At 35.8% G+C, this 24,797-nt stretch overlaps 1 protein-coding gene across 5 annotated transcripts in view; it reads right to left on the bottom strand.

Moving 5' to 3' along the window:
* Positions 1-24,797, bottom strand: part of NEK11 (NIMA related kinase 11) — a 110,530-nt gene that overhangs the window by 72,293 nt on the left and 13,440 nt on the right. For 4 of the 5 annotated variants that reach the window (XM_064506397.1, XM_064506399.1, XM_064506400.1 and 1 more), the window contains exons 3-6: positions 16,146-16,311; positions 11,640-11,758; positions 5,359-5,423; positions 3,935-4,061 (exon numbers count right to left, since the gene is read on the bottom strand). In XM_064506397.1, the coding sequence (XP_064362467.1) occupies positions 3,935-4,061; positions 5,359-5,423; positions 11,640-11,758; positions 16,146-16,311 (477 nt within the window). The remainder of the gene's footprint in view (positions 1-3,934; positions 4,062-5,358; positions 5,424-11,639; positions 11,759-16,145; positions 16,312-24,797) is intronic. The other variant, XM_064506401.1, reaches the window with a different exon arrangement.

The following is a 24,797-nucleotide window of genomic DNA, read 5'->3' as shown; positions in this document are numbered from 1 at the left end:
AAAATAAGTGGATAATGACCCGCATCAACTCATAGGATAAAGTGCTGTGAACATTCAGATTTAACTACATTGGAAAAAGAATAACATCTGGGGGGAATATATTATAATTCAGTTTTTCACTGAAAACTCTTGGACGGTACCTCAAAGCTGAGCCCTGAAGTCTGGATGCTAAGTCTTCCTGTGCATAACATCCCACAGACAGCCCAGATGTTCCAACCCTGTGTTGGAGGTTTGCCATTTGCTTTCACCCAACCTTCATTTGAAGTCTAGAGTTTCAGTCCGATCTTCTTTCCATTTGCATGACCCTAAGGGCACAGGCTTTTTGTGGAGTTCAAGACTGGTCCTTTCCAGCAGCGACAAAAATATCCATATATCACACCATTTAGCTTTACTAACTTCTATGCCATTATGGCTATTTGTGCAAAACTAGAAGTTTTAAGTGCTGATGTGGTTTACCATTAGAAATATTCCATTTCACATTATTTTAACTAATTTTAAGAAAAGCAACCTGCTCTATAAAGTTTTGGAGAGGTTACTGATAGATCTATCAAATAGATGTCCCATCTATGTTAGGCACTTACAAATATTGTAGAATCAAAGTTGACTGAACGCTCGCTCCCTCAGTCATTTCCTATAACCATGTTTGGTCCCCAGTAGCACAAGTGGCATAGGCCTGCTGCTTAGGGTAGGATTGAGGGTAAGATTATATGAAGCTTATATATGAAGTTCACGTCTACTAGGGCTTCCTTATGTACCGCTACATAAAAATTGTGTGAATGGGAGTAGGCTGTTCCTCAGCCCAACAGAAAATTCTGTCGTTTCCTCCTTTCTCATGGATGGATGTATTAGGGCTGTAGAATATATTGTAGTTTGAAGGACATAAAAGCAGCCTCATCAAGTCTGACCTTGGGTACAAGAATAAATAACGAGACAAGGAATAACAGTTCTGTGTGGAATACCTATACATTACTCTGCTGAAGTCAGAATCAAAGAGAACATACTGTCTCTTGAATTGTAAAAATCCTACATCGTTTTAGCCAGTGTGGAATTAACCCTGTTTCATCCTCTCCTGGGTTTTACATTCAATGAGAATACAAAAAAAAAAAAAAAAAAGCTATTATGCTGTATATATATTTATATATATATATATATATCTCGTATATAGAGAGAGACCTTATTATAAATAATGATGCCAGTACAGAACTAATTAGACAAAATGAAGTAGAACTGTGGGATAAATTGAAATCAAATGCAAAACTCCAAATGATTTAATAAGGCTAAGAATTTACCCTTTGTAAACCAACAAGCTAAGCAGGATGACGTGCTCCTAAAGGTAGAAACTTGCTATCATTCTTTGCAGGAAACTAATTTCTCTAATAAGCTGAATTTACTGGCTCCAGGAAAATGAGCTGTCGTGCTAAAGAAAGCCCAAAAACAAAACCCCTAAAACAGCAGCAGAACTGCAGCAGAGTTCTCATGTATCTAGCAACTAAAACTGAGCTTTCATCAGCTTTATTAAAAATATATTTTTATCTCATAATTAAAGAGGTTTCTCAATAGGGAGAGATATGCAAATTTACCAACCCTTGTACCAGCTTGATAACAAAAGGCTGCAGAAACTCATCCACCCTCAGTTACCAGGTCATGATAGGCTAAAAACAGCTGCCAAGTGAACTTTGAAGAGAATGTGTCTTCTACATACATTCAAATAAAAGTGACTTTGTTTCTAAAGCCAACAGCTCAACTGATCTCCTGCAAGGCACAGTCACCTCAATCACCAATTTCTATTTCAAAGAATGGAGATTAGATTGTCCCTGCAGCTAGTACACTTTCCATTGAACTTGTGGAGAATGGTCTTTATCCTGCCCCTACATCTCTTCCCCAGTTTCCCCTAAACATTACGCAAAGATATATGTTCAAAAATGAAGCATGCTGCTTGCTGATCACCAATATCCTACTGTCATATGCAAACGTCTTAATCACCAAACGTTTAGCAAAAATCCACTAAAAAATTCCAGAGTCAAAAACCAGATGCAAAGCTGTAAAAAGTTTCAAAGTTTTGACACAGATCTCATCATATACAATCAAAGAAAAAGGAAGATAAATGAAATGATGTCTTATGAAATGAAAATGCTAAATGATATAAAAACTTTGGTGCATAGTGCTATTGAGGGTTCTCAAAACACAATGGGCTGGAATGAGATGTACAGATCAAAGGAGTGGACAGGAGGGTTCACAAATAGAGTAAGTGAGATGGACAATTCAAACTCACATGGGCCCAGTGACTACTGACAGAGTGTAAAAAAGACAGCAAATCAAAAAAAAAAAAAAGAAACAGATTCAATTTTAAAATATTAAATGAAGAGATGCAAGGGACCAATGTAACAATCACAAATATGAATGATGATGGTTGACAAGTCTTCATCACATGAGTTTCTTGGCTCACAAAGAGAAGCCTAGGGGGTTTCATGAGTCAGGGCACTACCGGTCCTTAGTGCCCCTACTGAGGGCCAAGAACTTCCTACTGAGGGCAACTCCAACCCCCAGCTGAGAACTCTGCATAGGTTACTGCTTTGGAATTACAAATGCACAAAATATAACAGAAATCTACTAGCTAGTGACTTGTTTTGTTGGGCTTTTTTCTGCTATTTTGTAAACTTAAAAAGGGTGATCAACATATCGCCTATAAATTACTGGGCCAATTCCTGCTTTTATTTACTCTGTATGACTTACACGGATTAAGACCTGTAATTATGAATGGAACTTAACTACATTCTTTACATCCAATTTCAACTGCAATAAGAGGAAATTATTCCTTACAGTAACAGAACATAAAAGGCAAGTTTCTCTGCCTGTTCATTAATTCTTATATCTTTTGAAATCTCCTCTCACTATATTTTTATTGACTACATGTATTTGTTTTGATACAGATGAACAAGACAGAATCTTACATTAAATCCATGTCAGTTCCACTATTTGGAGCATGAGATAAGTTTCTTGACTCATCTGTTGACTGGATTGAGACTGTTAACTGTGAAAAATCATTGTTACCAGTTAAAACTGCTTACTGTTACTGTTCTCAACTTTTAGAATTATATCTTGCACTCTCAAATATATTTTGAAAATGCAGAATGGAGTGAAAGTTAGATTAAATTATCAAGTAAACAAACTACGTTCCTGTGGTTAAAGGCTTTATGAAGGAAATTTCCTGATTTGAAATACTACAAAAAGGAACCTGCACGCCCAAAGGTTTCATAATCTTTCAACAGATCTCAGGTTCTCAACTTGATTTTTGAACCAACACCTCAGGAAGTCCTGATCTCCAGGATTTTTCTTATCATATGAATGCAGGATTGGCACTTTGTTTTCTTCCTCAGGCACCTACCCTTAAGCCTTGTCTAAAACAGAGTGCCATTTTGCATCCAGCACTTTCCAAAGTGCTTTCCTAAGAAGCTCCTCCTGATTCCCTCTCAGGCTGGAATCACTCTTTTCTTGTCCACTTGAAAGTTTCACAGAAAGTTTCTTGTTTCCATTGATGTTTCTCAATAACAGAAAGAAAAAGATTTCCTCCTTCCTAGCAGAACATGGACTCAGTCCACAGTCACCCTGTGTCACGGCACAAAAAGGAGTTGAATCTTACTCTCCTTTGAAGCCTCAGATAACTATAAAGCAGTAAACTACCTGCTTCTTAATACAAAGAGCAAACCTTTGAATTGTAACATATAACAGAATTTTCCTGGAACAGTCTTAGTGGAGAAATGTGAGCACCCTACTGAAGAAGCCCTGCTTCCTTTTACATTAAGATGAACCTCTTTTTTTTTAAAAAAAGTAATTTCCTAAATACAGCAAATGGTGACCTAGCAAATGCCATTTTATCTAATTTTCCTTTTGACTGAATGAATAATCCAACCGAAATAGCATGCTGACTACTCACCAAATGTCAGATTTTGTGTTATATCCCTGGTGCTTCAGTGCCTCTGGGCTCATGTAGTATGGTGTCCCAGTAAATGTAGTCGCAAGATCACATGAACCCATCAAAAGACAGGAAACTCCAAAGTCCCCTAACGATAACAATAGGAAGACCCCACAAAACAATTAAATTAATAAGAAGACTAAAATTAATACAAAGAACTTCAAGGTTACTACATATTTCATATACATTTCTGTTCACATTTAATTTTTTAAATTAGGAGTCATATACTCAGCTTGCACAAACTGTCAAAGCTCTGAAGATGTCAACACAAAAATGCAGTTTATTGGACAACTCAGTATATTGGTAATGGGATGGAGAACTTCTTCATCTCCTGATCACCACTTGAAACTCAAACCCAACTGATTGTAACCAGAAAAAAATTCTTATCTGGATGTCCGTCTTATTTAAAATTTTTTGTAAATGCCTGACATACTTCCCCATCTCCATTTAACATCCATTTAAAAGAAAGAGAGGATTAGCCTTTACCCAACACTGCTTATATTACCAGCAAATAGGCTAAGGAATTAAAATAAAATACAAGCCTTTTTCTACCTGTTCAGGTAACTTCTACAGATCAAGGCTAAAGATATTGTTGCCATAAAGTTTTGCCCTGTCAATGTGTATGCAGTCAATAGCTGTAAGTACCAAAGTCTGATACTTTTGCACCACTGTGATGAGCACTACACAGAAATCAGAAATATGCTCAGATCAAGTTGTTATAATAAATGCCTAACACTTTTAATGAAAATGAAATTAACACAAAATAATTTTAGTGGAAATAAAATACTGAAGTTAGCCTAGGAATACTGAATTTTGTAAATAAAGAGAATGAACTAGTATATAGATCAGGAAATCCCTATTAGATTAAAAGCATGAATAATTATAAAAAGGTAAGTTCCTAAGTATATTTTTACATTTCAAGAGCATATACAAATACTCATATATTCATATAAAGTCACTGTTTTTATTGTTAGACACAACAGAATAACTGTCCATGGAAATAATTTGTCAAAATTTTAAAATATGGAAAAAATCAAATTACCATAATTCTTAAAAGCACCACAAAATCATAGAACTACAGAATAATGTAGATTTGAAGGGGCTCTGGAGATCATCTAATCCAAAACCCCCAAAGCAGGGCCAACTTCAAAGTTACATGAGGGCAGCCTCAGGTCCATGTCCAGTTGAGTTCTGAGTATCCCCAGGTTGGAGATCCTACAGGCTTTCTGGGCCCCTTTTCTTGTGTGTGACTATCAAATAAATGTTTGACAAGAAATTAAAACACTGTATTAGATATCACCTTATCTAAATCTCCTTATTCACCACATTTATGCTGGAGTGTTCTATCACACTAAAATGTGTCTTCAAAAGTAAGGAAATCTTACCAATTTTAAGAAAATTGTCTTTCAAAAATATATTCTTTGCTTTCAAATCTCTGTGAAGTATTCGCCTGGAATATAAAAGGAAATTCAACCTCATCCAACTTGAAGGATTCAGTCAAGTATCAAATATCTCAAGCATCCCTTCGATCTGTGTTCCTCGTTAGCACGGCTAGCCTGCTACTATTAAAGCCTGACCTGTCAGTGACAATACACACAAAATGGCATTAAAGAGCTCCACATAAACACGGAGGTACATTCATAGATGTCCACAGGCAGCATGACTGCCTAAGCAGCCAGGATAATAAAAATGCACCCAGGAGTCCCAGTTTGAGAATACTGATAAGGATTTGACATGAGCTGCAGTAGAAGGGAGAAAAGTGTGTTGCACTCTCTTCCTCACTGACTCTTCTTAAAAGCATTATATCCTATTTTCAGCCAGAAGAATGAGATGTCTCACAATACAGTTAGGGGTGGGGAAAACAGCAATAAGATCCTCAAAGCTCAGAGAACTCTCCTTCAGAGAAAACATATTGCTTGAAAGAGCAATATGTATGTAGGCTAGGCTATTAGTTCAAATTGCTACAGTAATGGCCTGGAAGCTTTCTTGTAGATAACAGAACCCAAGGATCAAAAGGAATTTAACAGATTTATTCCTCCATCAAGGACTGAAGCAACATCATAAACTACACACCATGCTGGGACAAACAGCATTGCCTCAATTTCTTGAAATCTTAATGCGTGACAGTACTTGCCCTTCCCATTCGGGAAATAAACAAAATACCTCTACAGTACACACAGAATTCTCAATTAATTCTTGTTAATAACACTTCCAAGAGGGCTACCTACAACCTCAACTAAACTTAAAACCATCCACCTTTGAGTTCCTTATAGCACAGCATTAGTTGTCAGCTCTAATCAAGAGGAAGTCAGAACAATAGTATTCAGTATGTACTGGTGAGCGGTACTATATTTGCTAATACAAATATAGTAGTTCCCCAGCCATTCAGAATGGACAAAGAAAGCAATAGGGGCGCTAAGATTCTTGAAAGGTGAGCAGAAAATTCCAACGTGGTAACAGACTTTAATTGTTCTTTGGCAATCCACAAGTTTTGTCTCAAATTTTATGGAATTATTAAATTTGTATGCATTAAGATACTGAAAAGTTTTCCAAATGAGTTTCCATATTAAGACTACAAGAAAATACTTAAACAATTTAAATAAGCAATTTAGTCCGCACCTCATTTGAAAAGAATTTTTGCATATGAGAAAGGTAATAATTTTATCGTTCAGTATATTCAGAAGATATTGTGCTAGGCACATAGACTGCATATGAAAAGAAATATTTTTAATTTAATGGGATGAAAAGAGTTTTTACTGCAATTATTTTTTCCAGTTTTTGTGAAAGTAATCACTTGAAAGTAATACTTCTAGAGAGAGTTTATTTGGCTGCACATTGGGAGAAATTAAAGGTTTATTTAGTGTGCTTCTACTGATGTTTATAAATAATGTGTTCTATATTTGGTCGCTTTCTAGAGCAATACATGTACATTCATCATGCATTACATTTAATAAGCAAATTAAGCTAATATGATATCTACTATTATTTCATAAGTCTATATATACGTTTAGCTTTACATAAATCTTGCTCTGTTAGTATAGATTCATAAAGTCTTTCCTTACTATACACGGCACAGAGCCTTTGAAAGAACTTGACTTCACTGAGCGAGGTTTTTCTTGTGTATTGTATCTGAGTGTTGGTAGTTTAAAATCTTTTTTTTTTACTTTTGTAGAAATACAACCAGTATTTGTATATGAGAGTACACCACTCCTTGAACCTAAAACTTTGTTGGATATCTGTGATCTGAATAAGAGGTATCTTCATACATAAAACCTATCCAGAAAGCTTTCAGGAACTTACTACTTGAAAATGAGATAAAGAGAAGATACTTTGGTCACAATAGTGTTGCCAAAAATTATAAGGTACTCCAATGAATTAATAAGGCTAAGAAATATTGGATAATAGAATATTTAAGCAGATAAAATAAAGAATAAAGACTCTTTAAGCAGATAAACTCAGGTATAAAAGACACCACTCAGAGTGGGTCTGAAGAACTTCCCCATGGTGATGTTTCTGGATACCAGCCACCTTATTCTGCTAGAATATGTTAAAAGATAAACAAGTTACAAGCTGAAACCTTAACTGAAAATGTGACTTTAATTCTAGTAATAAATAAATGTTAAGCCTGCACTTTAAATTCGGTTTAAGAAAGCCTGTGACTTTTTGTCATAACCAGAGAGAGATTCATAACAGCAACATGAGTTAACCAGGCCCTATCAAAACTTAATCTAACTTGACAGGCAGCAAAACTGTTATTCATATTTTGGGTAGAATTTAGCACTTAAGGATGGATTCAAATTTGAGCAAATGTAGCTGTTAAAGATAGTATAAATGTACCCATACCTACGTACTCTACAGTACATGCTTGATGGCTCATAGTCATAAAAAAGCAGCATGAATCAATGTGCAGTGGGCAGCCTGCTCACATAGAATAAAGCTTCCTCTGCAACATACTCGCAGGAAAAACTGATTTAAGATGAAGCAATTTACTGCTATGAAATATTCTGCAGTGGATTTCTCTATCTGAAGAACTACAGACACCTGAGATGTTTTCGGCAAACTTGACTCCTGTGCTACAGAAGACAAAGTGAAATCCAGATAAACTACTTGAGCAAAGGCTGCTGCCCTGTAGACTGAAAGCAACAGATTCGTTTACACAGCTGGTCACTATATGAAATTTTTACTATATGAAATGTTTACACAGCTGGTGACTATATGAAAATCTCTGTGTAAGCATTCTGTTCGTAAAGATTAGCAAAGTGATGGATAACCTAATGGTCAGCTTTATTCAAATTAAGGTCAAACTATTCAGTGGTCTGCTTGCCTGAATGCTGTGGGATCAATTTTGTTCACTAATGCGTGAGGAATTGCAAGTATGCCAGAAAGACTAGATGATGATTTCATGCTAAATGTCTCCATCTAGGTAAGACCAGCTTTGTGTCTGTCCTTTATTTCTCTCTTTGGTTATACCAGTGATAAACGAGGACTGAATCTATTTATTCTAGATAATTTAACTTTCAAATTTAAATACAAAAATCCTTCCAATTATGTAAAATACACAATAGGTAGCATAATCACCATGAGATATTCATACCCCCTCCAGGATTTATGAAGCATAAGTAAAAGACAAGAATGTCTGATCTGTATAATCTTTATCATCACGAAAGAAAAATTTTAGGTAGCAAAAAAGCCTTGTGGTAGAATCTGTCGATAAGACTCTAGCATGGGAAGTTTCAAAACCTGCAGAAGTTCGCCTACAGCTGTGCAAGAAGGAATCCCAAGAGAATAGTCTATATCTAAAGCCAGAAATAAAAACGAATGTCCTGGAATAAAAACTCCCATCCACAGCAGCTGGCTTTTCCTGGGAATTGCACTAGGAAGTACAACCCATAGTTTTTGAACACTTATAGCTTCTAATTCTAAAGCAAAGTTTTCTTTGCATTGGAACATAATTAAAAATATATATGATACTTTTTTCCCATATTGGTATTGAAGAAATCTTATATAAATCCTCTATAGAAAACAGAGGAAAATTATGTGTTTATATTTCAGTAATTCATATGTACTTCAGTAAGAAGTTTTAGAATTTTTTAAGCCTAGGCTTTTCCATTTTAGCTATTTTTTGGCTCAATACTTATAAGACAGAGAATTAATTTTCTAATGAGCATTGAGTTAAAATGCAATAAAGGAAATGCAACTAAAGAAAAAACTGTCAAGATTTATCTGAGAACAAGTAGAAGATGAGAAAAATAAATAAGAGAAAAGATGAGTAGACGAAAGGAACAGAGGGGAGAATTTGAGACAACAGAGGCATGAGGAAATACAGGAGATGAGAGACAAAAAAAGAACTTTTATAATTTATTATTATTATTATGCATTAGTCTATACAACACATTGTCTAAGCACATATCGTAAAGCAAGGATTTCATCAAAAGTGGACTTTCTAGGTTACAAACATTTTTAATGCTAAATGGGAGTTCCAGGAGGAAAAAAGCCTTCTAGTTTAGTTGAACACCAAAGGGTATTATTTCAACTTCCTTTTGTTCTTTCTGCCTGAGGTGAATGCTGAAGAACACAGCATCATAACTGAGCACTGTTCGCTGTGCTCCCATCACTGTAGTCTGTGGGGGTGGCACATCATGTCCAAGTCCCACATAAATTGGCATTTAGGAAACAAAATGCTTTGAGTGCTGGACAGCAATTCACTCTGCTTTTTTTTCCTGTACTGTGTGATACTGTAGGTGAAAAAGCTCATTAGGCATCTCTCAGAGTAGGTCACACATTTCCTAGGTATACTTTAGCTGCCCATGCATGCCCAGAAATGTGTATTCTTGGTAACAGGTGAATATTTCCATCTACTGCTCTGTTGCAATTCAGGTTTAGGCAATCAACCTTGGCCCAGGTCCTGCTGTGAAATCTGAAAGTTTAAATATATTTGAAACAGCTACATCAATCTGCTGCATAATAATCTTGGGTTTTGAGTACTCATGCAGAAAGCAGATGATTATGGATTCTAGTTTTCTATTCAGCTTAAAAAGACTGAATCCTCATCTCCCAAGTTCTGGAGTGTAACCTTATTATCAAACATAAACACCTCTCTGTTCTGGCTATATTCATAATTTAGACCAGTATTTCGGACAGACTGGCTCATCTCCTCCCCAAATCAGGCACCTACAATTTCAGTGAGGTAGTGTCCAATTTAGTTATTTACAACTGACAGAGTAGATGCCAGACAAGACAATTACAGATAAACATCCTAGCCTCTGCTAAGAAGCTTTGCAGAAATGGAATTCTCATTTCTGAAAGATCAATAGTAATACCAGTCCAAATATTTCAGCTTGGCAGGATGAAAAATCCTTGACTTTTGGGCAATGATACTCTCTAGAAAGGATTCTCTATCTTTTTCATTAATGTGATATTTCAGAGCTGGCAGTAGTCAAAAGCAACAAACAGACAAAGGCGAGAAGAGGCTGAAAGCCAGGCTAACTTCTTCAGTCTTACTCTTTCTGAGGAGCCACTAGAAGAGGAGTCTTTCATTCCCATTTGCCTGGCTACTCCTCTAGCCCTCAATCTGGCAGCATGCTAGGCATTTTGTCCTGACTCAGCAAAGCACTTTGCCACCCTACCTTTAGTCATGCTAAATAGCCCCATGCAACTCCAAGGTGACAGCATAGCAGGATGTATAAGGGGCACCAGACACTTGCATTTCCAGTGCACTGGCAATGAGAGAACGATTTAAAACACTAAAGTTAGTCTATGGAAATCACATTCCAGGCAAGAATGACACTAGTGGGGATCGACTAGCTAGGGCAGTCACCTGTTTTCACCTTCGCTCAAACCAGGTGTAATCTCCACAGTTGTCCAACAGTCTGTAAATTTGTGTGAGCATCATGTGTGGAGTGTGTTACAAGCAGAGCCAGAGGACTGTCATGCTGCCAGATTCCTGAGGCTTAAGCAAAACTTTTTAAGCTTTGCAGTGAAACCTTTACTCTCTTCACTTGCCTGCAGCAGGGAAGTTTTTAAACAACTGCTCTTTGACTCTCCACAGAGTGACTAATTTGATGCCTCTGGTGGCATGGAATCTTACATTATTAGTTATGAAATGTGTTAATTAATCAGAGAGACATCATTGCATGGATGACCTACTGCAAATTTTTAGGTGAATCTTTGATGTGCCAATGAAATTAATGACTGTTTTCAAAGAAATATCTATGCAACTTCACTGATTTTAGTGGGAAAAGCATATACATTTGAGTCTTCACATTAAACATCCACGACAGTTCTAGTACACTGTCTCCCTTTAAAAAAGGTGACTTTATGTTAACCTTTCAATCCATTTTAACCTAACAATATTGAACTATTGTACTATATTTTTTCTATTTTTTTCTATTGCACTAAATTTTTCACTTGGATCCTATACAAAGTATGTCTAATGCTAAAATCTACTATTGCACTGCTAAAAATATAACACACTTTAAAAGGGGAACGTTCTTGCAGGATATAACAATATTTTAGGTATACTACAGGAACTCCAGTTTGGTGAACTGGATTTTATATCAATATAAAATGATCAATATCGCTTCATTTCTATTTGAATATCTAGTTAGTATAAGTCTACTCACTCCCCTCCCAAGCTAAATGCAAATATTAAAGTAAATGACTGTACCTTTCATGCATATAGTTGACTCCGAGTAACAACTGTATAAACCATTCTATTATTTGTCTTTGAGTGAATATATTCCCAGATTCTTTGTACTCTTGTATTTTAAAATCTAGATCTCCACCCTGAAAAATAACAAAACATATTTGTACATTTTAAAGTAAATTTTTAAAATGTCTTCTCCTTCACTAAAGTATAGGACTCCATTTTCTTAGACCTCCAGGCTTCATACCACATATTCTGTAAAATTAAGGCATGCACATGAATTCCAAACTCTCACAAGCACCAAAAGCATATAGAACTGAAGATCAAAATGAGATCAAGCAGCCTGGCTACATACAAGTATGTCAGTGTTCTGTTACTGAAATACAAAATCACTGAAGTTTTCAGCTGTTCTCACTTCATGTCACCCAACTTAGACATCTACATCTGAGCTAGTCACTTCAAATGCCCTTTATAGTTAATGCGAAGGAACAGGCACTTACGAAGTACAATTTATGTCTTTCATTTAGATGTCTATCTTAGGAAGATATGGATCATGTTGCAGAAATACTGTTTCTCAACAAGGACTCATGATGAGGGTGTATATTGACTGGCTCCTATGTAGACACTTAAGTTAAGTAAAATAAATCTCCCCCTTGATCTGAATATTGTTCAGATAAATTTTATTTTTAAAAAATATTTTAAAATATAAATCCAAATATTTATGTTACATATATTTATAAATTTATTTAAATATAAATCATTTAAAAATGATTTCCCAAATTTACAAACATTTATTGTATTATTTCCACTCACTTAAGTCAAATGATGCACAGTCAAGGTAAACTCTCATTAATTAACCAGAAATATGCATATCAGAATCAAAGTTCATTATTTTTTTGAAAAATAGAGATGTTTGTCATTTTGTTGTTCATTTAGTTATAAAATAAATGGATTTCGTCTACACAAAAGCACCTTAGTGGAAAGCACTGAGTTGAGGTAACTAACCCCAGAGCAAAGGGACTGTGATTCTTATTACACTCTAAGTGATTAATGACCTTACATCAAGACAGCTTATTCTCCATTAATCATTACTTTTACATTACACATTCCGCATAAAATCAGAAGTTTTATGTGCCTTGTACAAGAAAATAGTCTAACCTCTACCACTGTGATAAGAGTATAGAAAATAGATCACTTGTTATGTGAATTCTATGGGAATATGCCATTTCCCTTCATCAACCTCTCCACTGTTGACTCTCAATATTTTATGGCCTCTTCACCATTCCTTGTTCTTCTGTTCCCAAACTCACAGTGCACCATATTACAACATAACTTTTTATAAAGTAAGCAGATTCTGTCCTTGAAGATCCATATATTTCTGCCCTATACTTGGACAGGGATTTGGTCTGCAGCAATTATTTTGGCCCCGAGGTTCTAGGTCACAACATTCAAGAGTGATTGTGTTAAAAGAGAAAATACATTTTATCATATATAAAAAAACGCATTCCCTGACAATGTCCGGCAAGCTTGAAATTGAAATGTCTGAATCAGCTCATTCACTAGGGAAGGGAATATGGCTTCAATGCTCCATCTGCCTCCCTCCCACAGCCCAGAGAGAAGCTCTTCTGGGACCTTGGAGCACTGAACAGCTGCCTCCCCTTTGCAACTCCAACTGTTCAACAGCTTCCCCATGGCGGCTTGCAATACAGAGGAGAAAAGGAAGAAAATGCCTTGCTGGGTACCCTACTGCATGGCAACCAGATGGGCTATGTCTGAGCCTAGTCACACACCTTGACAGGAATGACTCACCTATTCCAGACTGCTGCTCAGGACCATCAGGAGCCAGCAGCAGTAATAGCCCAAGCTGGCTGGCATCCCCAGACGACTACATGCTATCAGGTAAGGAGAGCTGAAGTACAGCAGGCTCCAATCACCATTTCTCCTGTTCCAGTGTGTCCTCTCTCTCAATCACACATTGACACAAAAAATGCAGAGGAAAGAGGCATAGGAGCTACAGAGTTAGGCCTGGTGGGTACTCTGTTAGGCTGGGGGAGATTTCCTTTGCATGGTCTAAGAAGAACAAAAGCAGCAGAATAAAGTACTACATATGCCCTGAAGCAATGGTATGGCTTTTTACCTTCAAGCAGAGAAGACTGGTCTCAATGTCCTACAATTAATTTAACCTTCATTTTGTGTTTAAAAAAAATGCATCATAAAAGATTTGCTGAAATACCATTGCCGTTAAACTCCGAAGAAGTTTAGTAACCCAATTTTGCATTTTGGAAGGTCAGTATAATGAAGTTCACACAGAAGTTAACAAATGAAACATAAAGGAAGTTTCCAAGCTACAGTTTCCAAATAAATGACAAGAGCATCAAACATACCAGTAACTTTTTTAAAACAGGATTCAAATGCTTAGGTTTTATTACTGATAATGTGAATAGGCATTCATTACTTTAGTTATTCCTTTTCCTCAGATTTCCTTAGCCTACGTATACCCACATCACAGCTGAGACTACACTGAAGAGACAGAAGTAATCATCTGGGGGAAAGTGCAAATAGATCTATTTTATGATGTATTAAAAATGCTACAACATTTAGAACTTTTTTTTTATTTTTTTAAACTGTATTTTATTGAAGTCCAATTTATGTCACAACATGAAATCCAAGGTTCATGAAGGCATTTTTGCTTGAAAACTGACTTATATGACAATGTTTGTATTGCCTGTAAGGTTCTGAATCAGGACAAACTGTCAAAGAAACTCAACAAAATCAAAACAGAATAGGTGTACTTCCTTTCGAGAGAATTTGGTTATAGATGCCAAGCTGAACAATGGAGCTCAACGTTCTCCTTCGTTCACAGGACAGGTACAGCCTTGGGCAGCTGCATTGAGCAGACTTGCTCTACACTGTTCAAGTAAGAGTGAATGAAAAAGCCACAGTACTTTGGAGGAAACAGAATGAGGGTGAGAGGGTAGTTCTATTTCCATGACAACATGATGTTTATTCTTTACTTTGAGTCTACGACAAGAGTACCAATTACTGCAAAGTGTGGTAATTGTTTTAAGCAGGAGAAACTGGATATACTGTACTAGACTTCCAAACAGCATCAGGTAGCAACACATTTTTCTCATTCTCAATTCATGCGGGATTTAAATAGACATCTTTTCAGGAAAAAAAAGATCCAAATCCCACTACTTAGAAAGATGTGCTATAGATAAGCAAATACAAAAGTATACCTTCTGGAAGTATTCACTCTGAAATAGAAAAGAAATCTTACAGCACTGTGTGAAAACTTGCTTTGTACTTTCTTTCTCTGAACATTTGATTAAATACATTGTAACTGCTCAAATGCAATGATGCTGCATATATTCTGTCCTTTTGGAAAGGGTCAGAAGCAGGTCCTAGGACCCAGAAATGTGTTTGAGTATATAGCTCCTGGTTCCTGGACAGACTCTACATTGGGATGTTTTCATGAAGGATAGCTTATTTTGCCCTGACTAAAAGAGGTTTCCAGGGGTGTTACAGCAGCCTGTGATTACCATGGTGCAAGAAAGACCTTATCAAACCCTTTTTTCTCGGTCAATCCCTTCTCTAACTATTCACACCAAAGGTGAATGCTTAAAGTAATGTGATTAGTTGATACAAGACCTATGGTGGGTAGGTAACCCACAGGTTCAAGGTCATTAGCCTTCAAACTGTTTAAAATGTACAGTGGAGCACAACTGAAGTCTGCTTTACAGTTTCATAAGATCACTGCATGTATAACAGATGTTTTTTAAAACAGCACATCTATATTTAACTCAAAAGTAGGCACTTATTTTATGTAAATTCTTAAAAAGTTGGCTTAAATACATTTGAATTTTTATTTTAAAGCCTTCAGAGAGATTTCATCATTTTTTTGAAAATTAAATGCTGTAATCAAAAACCTGGTAACTATACTATAGTATATCCTGCCTTAATATTTGTTGCATCCTCTGCAGTCTGGTCTTTGAGTCATATGCCATTCTCCACTTCTTCTAATAGAGCAAATGCTGTTAGCAGACTCATCATCCATATGATCAGGCTTAAGCTTCTTGTAATCACCTCCAAAGCACAAGGGAATTTTCCCTCCCTCATTTACACCAAGTTTCACACAGTGCCCCCATATTCCCAATCTCATCCTCTCTTATTTGTCAGTAGTACATATGTGGTAAAGACTTTCTGAGTTGATCCACAGATCTGGTAACGTGTCTGCATTTAAGTCTTTCTTGTAATATCGACTATATTGAATGAAATGAACTTGCATTTAATATTACCGATTTCTCCTTCTCTGATTTGTTGGTTCTTAATCTATGAGCTCACTCAAGCAAGTAATACTGCTTATATGAAATATGCCTAACAATAATAGGTGATATCACAAGTGGTAAATAAGTTAAGAACAAAATTCAAACTAATACATTAAACACCTGAGCTAGGTTTCTGTTAAAAGCCTATTTTAGTGCACACATTCCATCAAATTCCTTCAAAGTAATCTACAAGTCTCACCTCACAGTATTCAGTGATAATGCAGAAACTATCTCGCTCCACAAAGCTTGCATAAAATTTGACAATGGCTGGATGGTCTAATTTGGAGAGCAGTTGTGCCTCTAGATTTGCTTCAACCGTTTCATTTGGCTTTAGATTTCCAACAGAGATTTCCTTTAGAACCTTGCTAGAGGGTGAAAAAAATTCCTCACATTAATAAAAACAGAAAAATACAAAATCACATAATGCTCATAATCCCCTCATAATTACTGAAAATGCGAAATAATAATATTAACCAAGTATTTGGCAACATGAAACAACAAGGCAAGTGTAGGTAAACAAAGTGACTGCATTAAAATGCAAATAAGCATGCCAGTCACCATAGTGATTAAGCAACATTTTAAAAATATCATTTTAAAATGTATTATTTTTGTCACTAATTCCTTCCCGTACTGCTTTCTTCATGACGTGTTTTCAGTACTATAGATTACTGTATAATAATAAGCATATTTGAAAAATCAAATGCAAGTTATTTGAGACCCACCCAGAGCATACATTCAAGTTTCATATATGAAGTAAGGAGTCATGAGAAAAAATTTGGTTTTGCTGCCTCTGTCAAAGAGTCTCCATGGGGAGCATGAGAAAAATTGCCCAAAAGATTGTATTTCTGTGACTACTTTTCTAATTAGAAAATCAGGACAACGATTTTTTTCTAAGGGTTGGCCTGCCTTTCACCTGAACACCAAAGTGAAAAGGTACAAATCTGGATTTGAGCATTGTGATTGGAAACTAACTCAACTCTTTCACAGAACTCTAAATTTTCAGGAGCTAACATTTGTTTTGGGAGGCTGTAAACCTCCTAAGGCTGAAAAAATTAAGGGGATTCTTTTCATATTCTTCAAGTTAAGCATGTGAATGTCCAATAGCAGAATTTGTGGTTCAGACTCAGCTGTATGAAATGCTTGGAGTTGGGGAGTTTACTGGCAACATGTCCTAGAAAACAGCTTAATGTAGGACAATATGAAGAAACATTTTCTGGTGAGATCTTCCTGTTTTATAAAGCAAGGCACACATCACAAAAAGGCATTTTGTTTCCATGTACTTTAACCAGCTGTCGAAGAACGCATCATTGGTCCACATCTGAAGGAGCCATTTGAGCCTATTAGAGAATATTGCAGGTAGTTTTTTGAAACAAAATGATGAATATCCAATAGCTTTTGAATACATGAAAAGTAAATTCCACACTGAAACAATGTCTTCATAGTGCTTTTAATAATTTCTCATTCAATATTGCATAGTTGTAAAACCACAGGAGTTAAACATGACAGTAATAAAACTGCAATAATTCACTTCATCTAAGGAAAAAAAGCTGTAATTCTTCATAAGAAAATTTCTTCCTAAATCTCAACTATCCGTTACTGAGTAACAGTACATGAATTTTTACACAAGCTTGCCTAATCCCCCTCTGGCAGTGAGATGAAAAAGTACACAAGTTGATTTGCCTGCATCTCTACAGACAAGGTTCATATTATTAAGACTGGTAATATCTCCTGCAACCTTCCCATCTTCAGTTGACATGGGGACATTATTCCTCCTTCATATAGACCATGCTATAGAACTGACAAATTGTCCTTGTTAAACATCACGTAACACAAGTTTCTTATATACCAAAGACATCAATAAAAACCTGAAGTGTAGGGGTAGCTTGTCATCTTTGTCACTCAATGATTTTGATGCTGTCAACAGTGGTCAGACAAGAAGACAGGTGTTTTTCTTATTAAAATTAATTCCCAGCAAAACGAATCAAGAAAATGTACTTTTGTAAACAAGGTGTTGGTTGTCTGCTGCACAAAGCTAATTCATATCCAGAATTGGAACTCATTTGTGTCTAGAAAGCAGACTTTTGTAATGCAGTCAAGATGAAGTACATTTGTATGCCACTGGTAAATGTGTACTGTCTCTGTGGATAAGGCTTGATTTTACCATGTCTAATATGGAAAAGACAATGGGAGCTTAAATTTTCTGCAAAGCCTTTTATATCTACTTACAGCTGTATATACACTTTAAAATATATACTTAAAAAACTCTGTATTGATTAAGCATTGTCAAATAAGTTATCTCAGGGTCTCAGAAATTTCACAGAGAAAATGAACAACAGGCTCCAGATCTAAAGCCTCATTCTTTTCTGATAACTTTAGAAGTACTTTTGACCAAAAAAGAAAGAGAAAACAGCTTTTCAACTGACTTTTCACATAAAGTACACTGGGTGGGGGTTTCTGTACGTTATAGAACTCATTATATTACAGGCAGTACTGCTAACATTGCCTAAATTTAAGTTTCCTAATACGCTCCAGTAGAAGAGCAAGATTTTATCAGATACAGAAAAAGATGAAGCTAAAAGCCTTCAGTCAAAATTTCATCTACGTAGATTAGCTGTATTTTTCAATACCTTAAGCACACCCTTGTGCATAAATTCCCCATTTCGCTACCCCATTTCAGTATTAACACAAGTAACTTCTACCCTAACAGGCAGCAAAAATTGGCACTTTCTGTGATTAAGAGACTCTTAGACATCTGAAATTTGGCATCCCTGCTGATCTACCCATAAGCTGATAGGCTTTCTGCCTATCAGAAAAATAGTGTTACCAATCATAAGAAAACAAACAAACTTCGCTTAGCCAAACAATCCTGCACACATTTCCCCTCTATGAAAAAACTCAATGTTATAATTTGAAGGAGACAAAGTGTTTCTTTTCATATGATACAACCTGCATTTTAAGGTTGTTTTATAATGAAGACTAAGTTATCAGTGCTCATAATTCAGCTATAGTACTTGTGTATCATCTGATGAAAATCTTCATGTATTGAACACTTTAGAAACACATAGGTTACACAAAGTATTTTTAAAAAGCTTGCAAAGCATGTGATATGCACATATATTTCAAATATTGGGAATAACAGACTCTCCTGTTAAGATTTTTTGAGACTCTACCTGGAATATACAGGCCATCTGAAGTTCATGATTTTCATAAAACCTGCCCCTAAATTTTCTACTACTAAGCCTCAGGCTTCAAGCAGGATTAAAAGGTCCAAAACTATTTTGGGGAATTTAGAAATCATAGATTTGGGAGGTATATATAGAAAAACAGGTTAAGATAACTAAAATGTGGATGTCCCCTACGTGCAACAGTTAGAACTACTCATTTTGACATCAATGCTAAAATACATCTACTATTTTAAATTTAGTTACTATTATGTTTCACTTAATTTAGAATACAGATGCATATGCACATTAGATATGTTACTACACATCAACTAGAAAACTTTGTTCTGGAAGGGCTGGCAAATCTCTTAAAGTTCAGTGCAGAATATTAGCCTCACCATTTTAATTCTGTGAAAAACCCTAGTCTTGCAATTTAATAGTGTAAAGACACTTCAAAATTAATCTTGAACAGACTGCAACTGAAAGAGTCTTGTAGAGAATGCATTAACATCTCAAGAATAAAAAGCCCCAGCTACCCTCACTTGCACCCATTCTGGAGGAAGCTGTGGCTGTTTGGTACGGCTTACAGAAGCAATGCCTCCAAGGTGGGGAAAGAGTGCCAGAGATGGGCCCACTCCCCAAAGCGCAGAAGACAGCTGTCCTGCCTCCGTAGCCCCTGCACCTTGGCAGGCACATGCAATTTCCCTGGGAACGCCTTTGGTTTTTCGTCAGCAAACCCCCTCCTGTTTTTGCACTGTCAGGCTTTGAAACGCAGCCAGGCCAGCGCATCGTGTCTGCAACTGCAATACTGTGGAGCAAATAGGTAGAAGTAGAGCAAGACTTAAGAGAAAATGAATGCAAAAGTGGAGTCCTCAAGGATATGGCCACCCAGTGGGAATATTTTTTTGAGCTTTAGTAGTGACCGACAATATGACACAGTAGTGTTCATCTCAGTGTATTTTGCACTGATCTAAAATTAAATATTTTACAACCCATCTGGTATTTGTTTACATTGATGACATGTTTTATTATTATATAATTTGGTTTACTGGATCAGCTACAAGTTTTAAAAGTTAAGAAGACAGCCTCTCTCAAAAGGCACTCTGTTTACTGAGAAAACTGCAATATGAATTACTGACTAGGTACATTTGTTTGCTGATAATGAAGTAAAATAAATACAACTCTTTTAATGTCAAAAATAAGTATTTTTAATAAACTATCACAGAGAGTATGTGCTCTAGGAACATATGACCAAAATTTGAAGGGTTTACTTCAATAAAAACTTCACCTCACACACGCTGTTGTTCAATTAATTGCACCCTGTCATTAGCAAGACCTGCCAGCAGGTAATCAGTATGCAAAGCTGGGAATTCATCATACCATGTATTTTATATTTCTGAATGGCACCGACTACAATGTAGAGAGTTGTGGCCGAACTCACAACGGTGCATTGCATTTCTGCCCACTCTGTCCCTTGTAGAACTATCTTTACACACTGATAACTCTTCGGTACAAGGACCATATGTGACTCCAAATAAATGTTGCATCTTGTAGTGGCATCTGTAACTGGCCATAAACAATGAAAGGAGTGCCTACTTAATTAATGATTTCTTAAATACTATTCCTTAAATGGCAAATGCAGAAGCTACGGTACTACAGGTGGGGACTGAAATGAAGATTAGACTGCAACCTTCATGCGCAAGTGCTGTCTGCACAGCAGCTTCCACTGTATTAAAACTGTTTGTTTAGGAAATTCATTACCAAGGACACCACCTGCATCCAGACAGCTGAAGTCACCCATCATGACTGCTTCTTACAGTCAGTTGCTTCTAGAATATCGCGCACTGACATTTTCACGTTACAGCTGACTGTGTAGTTCTCAAATCAGAATTTTAGATTACTGTTGATAACGTCCACACCGAAAATATTACATTACTGGAATCTAATTTTTGATACATAATCCTACCTGTCCCCAATGTAAAATGCTCTTTCTCTATACTTTACATCCAGATATTACAGGACCCCTTTGATGGATCATTCCACTCTGTGTATGAAGTATTCCTCCTGTAAAGTTGCTCGCCCACTCTCAGGCACTCTAGTTTCCTTATGTTTCCTTTCTGGCATCTTATATTTACACTTTGACAAACCCAGGTTTGATTTGAAATTAATATACTTCACTGATTTGACATGACACTCAGTTATCTGGAATCTACTTTCCTCTCTTAGGTTGATCTTCTAGTTTCATTGTAATTTTCATCTTTACCCATCAGACATATAGCTGTCCTTATATTGATAATCTTAACAAATGTCTTTGCCTGGTGTCAGTGACTGGCTTTCCTGAAATTTACATTTAGTATCACCAGTTCAAACAAACATTTTTTACATTTTATCCATTAAGTTTGGAGCACAAGTATCTACATGCTTAGACAATTTAAAGACATTCATTCATCAGATAGGGAAAGAAGGAGCTGGTAAAAGCAAAAAAATGCAGTATACACAAAACAATTCTACCTAGAAAGAATATTTGATTTTAGTTAAGGAAAGAAACACTTATAGCAAATTAATGTCACTGAACTTCTGTGGGAAAATCAAGAAGATGATACACTCTCTTTCACGCTTTCAATGAAAAACAGATGAAGAGTGCTATTTCCATCATGATTATTTTTTACTACCCTCCAGAATACTCTATTCATTTTGTTCATGAACATTCATGAACAACAACAGTCATTAAGAACCAATCCCTAAGTTAACCACTAAGAATTCAATCACTGTAAAAGTACTGTAATATCCATAGATGGATTAATCATTATTTCAGTTTCTGAATAAGAATGCTAAGGTGTTTAATAGCTCTTAAACATCTTTGAATGGTGAAGAGATTTCATATATTTACAAGCGAAATGAATGATTAATTTTTCATTTCCACCAGCGAATCAAAACTATAGCACCGATAAACATTTTTCAAGATGCTTAATTATTTGAATGCTGTAATATATGCACTAACACTGAACAGTTCAGCTCATGATGTAAACTGTTTATGGTTATTTCAAAATTAACGATTCCTATTAGTATCCCAAAGAAATATAGAGTATATTTTCTGCGAAAAATTCATGAGAGAAAACACTGTTGAAATAAATTTGTTCCAAGGAATAGGGCTTATATGGTTTTCTTCTTCATTGAGCAAAATCTTGTATACACAAAGGGGCATACTTGAAATTATTTTTGTCAATCTTATGTGCCAATGTTGTAAAAAATTAAGAATTACAAAGCAAAGCAGAATACCTGTGCTACATCCCACAGAACTGAACATGCCTTATTGCTAGTAAGTATGAAAGCATCCATTAACATTATTTATGTAGATATTCAGATGTGTGTATTTTTAATAATTCTTTGGCACATTTTGGTTTTAGTCATCTACACTAATTAAAAATAAATTTAAGAATGGACATTGATCAACAAAGGAAGGATTTTCCTCCTAAAGTCACATTTTTCAAACTATTTTATTTCCTAGAAGGAAATGAAACAAAAATTATTTACGTTTATAGCTTCTTTATGCATTTCGGCTCAGAATCAAATATTGATAGACTGTGATTAAAGTGAAGAAATTTGTGTCTATTCAGGACAGCTATTAAAAACATCACAGGGTATGGACTAAATACGTGTGTGTGTGTGTGTGTGTGTGTGTGTGTGTGTGTGTGTGTGTGTGTGTGTGTGTGGTTTTTTTTTTTAGAAATACCATATCTCTAGATGTTGCATTATCACCATCTACTGTTCATTATTTTATCTGATAATGACTACCTGCCTTCATTGTATTTTCTCCAGCCTAGTCTTGTCTAAGAATGCAATTAAATGTCACTAGCCTAAATGGATTTTTGGAGATGAGTGTGACAAGGACTAAATAATTTGTTTATTCTCTATATCTTTGAAGATGTAATTCCATCAAACACCCAATCACCTGAAACAGAGGTTTTCCCATTGTGATTTCATTGTACATACTTGACACATTTCAGTACTAAATGCTCTCTGCTAATTAATGTTCCCTTTCAGAAGAAAAGCCATATCTTTAGAGAATTAAAGCTCGAATGCAGCATTAGTTATTTTCAAGCATTATTATTTGATTAAACATCCCGCAATTGCCATGTTACATTTCTTCGACTTGCAGTCTTGGGCTACAGCATCTGCCAAAAAGAAGCTCACTTGTCTAGGAATATAGAAATTAGTCTGAAATTAGAAATTTCAAAAATCAACAAATTATCTGATCTATATGCATTAGATTACAAAAAATACAGACAATTTTGAAGAATAGAAAGTTCCAAAGGAAAATCAGACACACTAAGTAATCACTGTAAGAATGTACCCCATAGAAACTCAGACTGAAACATTTTCATGTAAAATTTAACTGGCTCTTTCCTGAATGCAAGTATATTTGTAAGCAGAATTATGTTCCTTTGAATGTTGCAAGTATATTTAGTGCCAACAATACTGTCTCTTCTGTGAAACCAATTCCGTTAAGCCATTTAAATACGAATTTGCTTCGACGCTGATAGGAAAGCTCATTCTTCCTAAACGTCTCTTTCAAGCAGGCATCTCTTTCAATGTTTATTTCTGATACACATTAAACTATCTATAGTACCAAAAAGAAGAATGCATGTGCACGAGAGAGAAAAGCACAACTTGCGGCTGTACAAAAGCACATTACTAAACAGTCTACAATCAAAGGTTAAGGGAATCAAGCGATGCTAACTGAGGAAATTAATTGTGTATAACATCTACTGTTAGATGAAAGTCCTTTTATACTTTCTAGCCTTCCTGGGTACGATACTGTGGTCTTAGAATTCAGTGAAATATGTGCAAATCAGAAATGAAGCAACTAGCCAGCAACATTTAAAAGTTGTGTTAGAACTCAAGGCACACCACATAGATGCAAGAGAAGCAGTGAACTAGGAATTATGTTTACTAATGTAGCTGTGTCATATAAGAACAACCAAAAAACAGAAAAAGGGAAAGAAAAATACACTCATAGTCCAGCAAATCAAGAATTTATTCTGCTCACTGCAGCAATTTTCTCATTAGAATTTACTGAACTCAATAAAGAGCCAGAAGGCTAGTTCTGCGTAGAAGAAAGTACAACATCCTTGATGCAGAGTTAAAAGAAAACTCTTCTTGCCAACAAGACAAACTGCAACAACATACAATACATCAAGCATATTCAAATATTAAAAAAATGCACAATATCTTTGATGAAAGTGGCCACAGTTTAACCTAAAGTAACAATACGGTACCTCTCCGTTTTCTTACTAAAATTATCTTACAAATGAATAAAATTAAACAAGAGTTTCAACAAAACAAATGAGACAGCAGTGATCTCAAGGCATTTGCTTACTTACAAAATCATTAAATTCTGTCTCTGCTGCACATCTCAAAGAACCAATAATTCACCAGAAATGCCTTAAGCATAATTCTCTACCCAATATTGAAAATAATAATTGTAAACATTACAAAAAAGGATGAACTCAACCATCAGCACCACCCATTGCCTGACCACAAGATCACAACGAGGTGGGGGCTGCAGCAAAGAGCTCAGCGGAGCTCAGCTCTTGGAGGATGAGATTTAGAGGTAACCTAAGTAATCATCTTCTTTGAGGCACTTTGCCTCCCATTGACATCAGTTAAAGACCCAGTTAGACTGCACC

Source organism: Dromaius novaehollandiae, chromosome 2 (assembly GCF_036370855.1).
Source record: "Dromaius novaehollandiae isolate bDroNov1 chromosome 2, bDroNov1.hap1, whole genome shotgun sequence".
NCBI lineage: Eukaryota > Metazoa > Chordata > Aves > Casuariiformes > Dromaiidae > Dromaius > Dromaius novaehollandiae.
The sequence above is the reverse complement of the archived record's forward strand: the minus strand, read 5'-3'. Positions and strand labels throughout refer to the sequence as shown.